This window comes from Glycine max, chromosome 4, assembly GCF_000004515.6.
Source record: "Glycine max cultivar Williams 82 chromosome 4, Glycine_max_v4.0, whole genome shotgun sequence".
In the NCBI taxonomy this organism is placed as follows: Eukaryota; Viridiplantae; Streptophyta; class Magnoliopsida; order Fabales; family Fabaceae; genus Glycine; species Glycine max.
The window spans coordinates 42,541,307-42,547,232 of record NC_016091.4 but is presented as its reverse complement, the minus strand read 5'-3'; the positions used below and the strand labels follow the sequence as shown (position 1 = coordinate 42,547,232).

The 5,926-nt window shown below is 41.3% G+C and overlaps 1 protein-coding gene across 1 annotated transcript; it reads right to left on the bottom strand.

Annotated features, from left to right (window-relative positions):
• Positions 1–251: 251 nt before the first annotated feature.
• Positions 252–1,378, bottom strand: LOC121174738 (uncharacterized). Its single transcript, XM_041014670.1, has 3 exons — positions 1,355–1,378; positions 783–1,082; positions 252–710 (listed from the first exon to the last, which is right to left on the bottom strand). The coding sequence occupies exons 1-3, from the start codon at positions 1,376–1,378 to the stop codon at positions 252–254; spliced, it is 783 nt and encodes a 260-aa protein (XP_040870604.1).
• Positions 1,379–5,926: the final 4,548 nt, after the last annotated feature.

Genomic DNA, 5,926 nt, shown 5'->3' with positions numbered 1-5,926 from the left:
GATAGTAAGGTCCTGCTGCTGACTCACCTGATATAAAACAGGGTATTTGTCTTTAAGGGTTATATCATCTTCCCTCCATTTGTCTTTCCAAAACTGGATTCTGGCCCCATTACCCACCTTCCACCTCAAGTTAGTGGCCAACCTACTCTGGTGTTGCTGTTGGAAGATAGATTTTAAATCCTTCCACCAAGGAGAATTGTCAACACTACCTCTACCATGTAATAAGGCATGTCATCCCCCATATATAGACACTAGAGTTCTTGCCCAAAGCTGATGAGGATTATTTGCCAGCTGCCAAGCAAGGCTTCATTAAACTTGTTCAAATCTTTAATACCCAATCCACCTCTGGCTTTTGGTAAACAAACTGTATCAGCATCAGAAAATCTGGCCACAAGGGCTTCATTCTCACTTTGACCAAGGGAAGGTAGCTGCACACCATCCAGGGTTGGTCTATTAAAATTCTGCTCAGAAAATCTATCTTTGAAATGATTAAAGGCCTCAGTTTTGACTCTACTAGGGTCCTGAACCCATTCCCCATCAATGATCAATCCTTGAATAGCATTATGTCTTCTTCTATGATTTATCAGCTTGTGGAAGTAAGCTGAATTTCTGTCCCCTTCCTTTAACCATTTCACTCTAGCCTTTTGCCTCAGCATACATTCATAGGCATTAGTAGCATGCCACAATTGCTCCTGAAGAGACTTCTTGAGCTACACTTCAGATTGATTCAGAATTCTGTCAAAGATACCAGCCTCCAAAGCATTCAGCTCCTTCTTTAAAACCTGAATTTTCTTAGCATTAATAACTCCATTGGATGAGCTCCACTGTCGAATGCAAGCTTTAATGAACTTCAGTTTTTGCTTGAGGGCATATCCTCCCCATCCACTAAGGTGGAAATTGCTCCATTTAAAGGTCACCATTTCCTGAAATCCCTTGTCCTGCAGCCACCAATCCATGACCTTGAAAGGCTTAGGACCCCAATCAACACTTTTGGATCTTAGAAGGATAAGGCAATGATCTGAAAAATCTCTGTCTAGTACAAACTGTGTTGTGTCAAGCCACTGAAATGATCCTTTGCTACCCTGCAATGAGACACACACAAATACACAAACACACACACATAGAGACAAACACACGCAGACACAAACACAAACACAAACACACACACACACACACATAAAGATACACACACACACACACACAGAGTCACGCACACATAAAGACACAGACAAAGACACAAACACACTGAGCCACAGACACACACAGAGACCCACACACAAAGACACACACACTGAGTCACAAACACACACATACACAAACACACTGACACACATGGACAGACACACACACACACATAAAGAGACACACTGACACACATGGACAGACACACACACACACATAAAGAGACAAACACACACAGATAAAGAGACAACCACAAACACACACACCCACACACACACAGATAAAGAGACAAACACACACACACACACACAGTCACACACACATAAAGAGACAAACACACACACACACACACAGATAAAGAGACAACCACAAACACACACACCCACACACACACAAATAAAGAGACAAACACACACACAGTCACACACACATAAAGAGACGGACAAAGACACAAAGACACACACACTGAGTCACAGACACACACATACACAAACACACTCACACACATAGACAAACACACACACACACACATAAAGAGACAAACACAAAACACACACACACACACAACTATTGATGTCCTTGTATGTTGTTGTACGTCATGAATGTTCTTGTATGTCATGAATGTTGTTATACGTGCTGAATGTAATTTGCTATATAAATAACTGTTGTTCATGCTGAGTGAACCGTAGATTCTCGTTTGAGACTGAATGCAATGATTCTTGCGGATAGTTTGCATTAGTCATTGTATTTAGTCTTGAATTGTCCGTTTGGACAGTTTGGGGAGACTTGTATTTTTATGTTAGACTCATTTGGTCAGGTTATTATTATTTTGATTAATTTGATGAAATTTCGGTTGAATGCATTTCAAGTTGTTCTCTGAGTGCATACTTGATTATCATGAAATTCGTTTCACCGATATCATGTCGTGTACTTGGAGACCAATGCGAAATGCTGCCGAAATTTACTCAAATTGTTCAAAATAATGCTAACCATGACGTTTGAGGCTAACATAAAAGACAGTCTTCCTAAATGGGATAGGGCCACACCTATAAATAAAAAAGTGAGATTTGCATGCATGGATTTGCTTAGATGGATCGAAGTTGGATCAATCAAAGTCGCATGAGCCCAGAATATGAGGATGGCGTCGAGCAGTTTTTGCAATTTGCTTTAGAAAGAGGTCGACCGAATGAAGAAGGAAAATATTATTGTCCTTGCATCAACTGTTTGAATGGAAGACGACAACTACTTGACGACATACGGGACCATCTATTGTGTGATGGGATGAAGAAGAATTACACGACGTGGATATGGCATGGTGAAGTGACTGACATGCATACTGGGTCCCAATCTGAACCATTTGATGTAGAAATGGGAGATCGCTTGGAAGACATGATTCGTGACCTTGGACAAGAGTGTTTTCAACAAGCACACGCCCCTGTGTATGAAGGATTGCAGAGTGATTCAAAGAAGCCTTTATATACGAGGTGCAAGAATTCCTTAACCCTGTTGTCTGCAGTGTTAAGTCTGGTTAATGTGAAGGCCAGGTATGGGTGGAGTGACAAAAGTTTCACCTCACTGCTTGAGGTAGTGCACAATCTGCTTCCAGAGGACAACACGCTGCCTAAAAGTTACTATAAGGCGAAGAAGATATTGTGTCCCATGGGTATGGAGTATCAGAAGATTCATGCTTGCCCCAATGATTGCATACTCTACAGGCATGAATTCCAAGAAATGTCCAAATGCCCTGTCTGTGGGACTTCACGGTACAAAGTGAAGGATGAAGAGGAAAGCAATTCTGATGAAAACTGCAACAAGGGCCCCCCAGCGAAGGTTTTGTGGTATCTTCTAATCATTCCAAGGTTTAAGCGTCTGTTTGCTAACGAGGACGACGCAAAAGACCTTACATGGCATGCAAATGGAAGGATTTCTGATGGAATGGTCCGTCATCCGGCTGATTGCTCCCAGTGGAAGAAGATTGATGGTTTGTATCCGGATTTCGGGAATGAGCCAAGAAATCTTAGACTTGGACTAGCCAGTGATGGAATGAATCCATATGGCACCTTAAGCACTCAACACAGTTCATGGCCAGTTCTGCTAGTAATTTACAATTTGCCTCCTTGGTTGTGCATGAAGCGAAAATACATGATGTTGTGTATGATGATATCGGGCCCAAGACAGCCAGGAAATGACATTGACGTTTATCTAAGTCCGTTGGTTGAAGATCTGAGAAAGTTGTGGGACGAAGGGGTTGTAGTGTTTGATGTGTTTCACAAGGAGACGTTTGAAATGCGTGCAATGCTTTTTTGTACCATTAATGACTTTCCAGCATATGGAAATCCCAGCGGTTACAGTGTTAAGGGTCATCATGCATGCCCCATCTGTGAAGAAAATACAAGTTACATACAACTGAAACATGGGAGAAAAATAGTCTACAGTAGGCATCGCCGCTTTCTAACACCCAATCATCCTTACAAACGACTGAGAAAAGCTTTTAATGGAAGTCAAGAGCATGATATTGCGCCGATACCGTTGACTGGTGAGCAGGTATATCAGTGGGTTCAACACCTGAACAGTGTATTTGGGAAGACCCAAAAGAAGGATAAAAGTCAGAGTTGCATATGGAAGAAGAGGTCCATTTTCTTTTATCTTCCGTACTGGTGTGATCTTGACGTTAGACATTGTATTGATGTTATGCATGTGGAGAAAAATGTTTGTGACAGTGTGATTGGGACGCTCCTTAACATTCAAGGCAAGACGAAGGATGGCTTGAATACCCGTCAAGATCTAGCTGATATGGGTATAAGATCACAGTTGCATCCAAGGTCTGATGGGAAGAAAATTTACTTGCCCCCAGCCTGCCATACTTTGTCCAAGAAGGAGAAGATAAGTTTTTGTCAGTGTCTTCGTCGGGTGAAGGTTCCACAAGGATACTCTTCAAATATTAAGAGCCTTATGCAGTTGAAGGAGCTTAAGCTTGTAGGGTTAAAGTCTCACAATTGTCACGTGCTCATGCAACAATTGTTAGCCGTGACTATACGAGACATCTTGCCAAACAAAGTCAGGTTCACGATAACTCGCCTGTGCTTTTTCTTCCATGCTATATGTAGCAAAGTGATTGATCCAGTAATGTTTGATGAGTTGGAAAATGAGGCCGCAATTATACTATGCCAGTTGGAGATGTATTTTCCCCATGCTTTCTTTGACATCATGATTCACTTGATTGTGCATCTGGTCAGAGAAATCAAATGCTATGGTCCTATTTATCTACGGTGGATGTACCCGGTTGAGCGATACATGAAGATCTTAAAAGGGTATACAAAGAATCTATATCGTCCGGAAGCATCTATTGTTGAGAGGTACATTGCAGAAGAAGCCATTGAATTTTGTTCAGAATACTTAGAGAAGGCTAAAGCTGTTGGGCTTCCTGAGTGTCGGCATGATGACAGAGTGGGTGGTAAGGGTTCAAGAGGACTGCAGGTGATCACTCCAAGTGTAGAAGATTTGTTACAAGATCACTTGTATGTCTTGAACAACAGTAATGAAGTTTTGTCATACATAGTTAAGCATGAAGCTTTAGTCAAACAGAATAATCCGAAAATGTCAAAGAATTGGGCGTTGAAAAAGCATAACAAAAATTTCTGTGATTGGTTTAAAGATACAATCTTTGCAGATGAGAATGCTTCAGAAAAATTAAGAAAACTAGCAGATGGGCCTAAAAGAAATGTTATAACCTGGCAAGGGTACGACATAAACAGGTATTCATTTTACACAAAAGCACAAGATGACAAAAGTACAATGCAGAACAGCGGGGTCACCCTAAGGGCTGAATCTCAACACTTTGCAAGTGTCAATGACGCCAATCCCTGTGTAGCTTCCATCCCTTACTTTGGGTTCATTGATGAAATTTGGGAGCTTAATTATGTGAAATTTACAGTATGTGTTTTCAAATGTAAATGGGTTGACAGCAACACCGGTGTGCGCACCGATGATATAGGATTTACCCTGGTAGATCTAAAGAAACTTGGTTACCACAATGACCCTTTCATCATGGCAGAACAAGCTAGACAAGTATTTTACGTGCAAGACCCTTGTGATAAAAGGTGGTGTGTGGTTCTGCAGGGCAAAACAGTTGGTGTTAATGTAGAAGATGATGATTCATATATGGACACCTATGTTAGTCCTTTGACCGCTCAAATCACTGGTAACGTTGTCGGAGAAGAAGAAGCTGACGACGTTCATGCAAATCAAAATGATCATGATGAAGGAGAATTGATTAACATCGGCTAATGTAATTTTCTGCAGAGACAGAGGTCACCAAACCTAGTAAGTGACAACTACATTTTTCTCTTATTGAGGCATCGATTTTTTGTTTCAATTTGCCTCCTTAGGACTTCATCCAGCTCATGTTTGTCGCCAGTTTCATCATCCACCACCCTTTTCTTCTCTGGCTTCTCACGTTCATTGTTGTTAAACCTATATTTATGCTCTCTTCCCTTCATGTCTTGTTTTATCACAACTTTAGCTGAATCTCCCATCTTCAGCATAGTTGAATCTCCTGTCTCATTGTCCAATGACACACTTTGATGGCCAGTATCTCTTTTCTTCGTATGTTCTAGTGCTTCAGCTTCAGAATGCATAAAGCAATCAGAATTTTCCAGTGATCACCAAAGGCTTCCGCATCAGCATTGACACTCTCCACCCTCTTTGGTTTATGCTTCTGTGTTTTCTTCCATGCCTCCTCGTT

Bases quoted from the DNA above. Each gene is read 5' to 3' on its own strand.
- LOC121174738 (XM_041014670.1), bottom strand. From the start codon at position 1,378: ATGTGTGTCAGTGTGTCTCTTTAT. The intron at 1,083-1,354 runs GTGTGTGTGTGT...GTCTCATTGCAG, and splicing joins GTGTCAGTGTGTCTCTTTAT to GGTAGCAAAGGATCATTTCA. The intron at 711-782 runs GTTTTAAAGAAG...TCTGAAGTGTAG, and splicing joins TTAATGCTAAGAAAATTCAG to CTCAAGAAGTCTCTTCAGGA.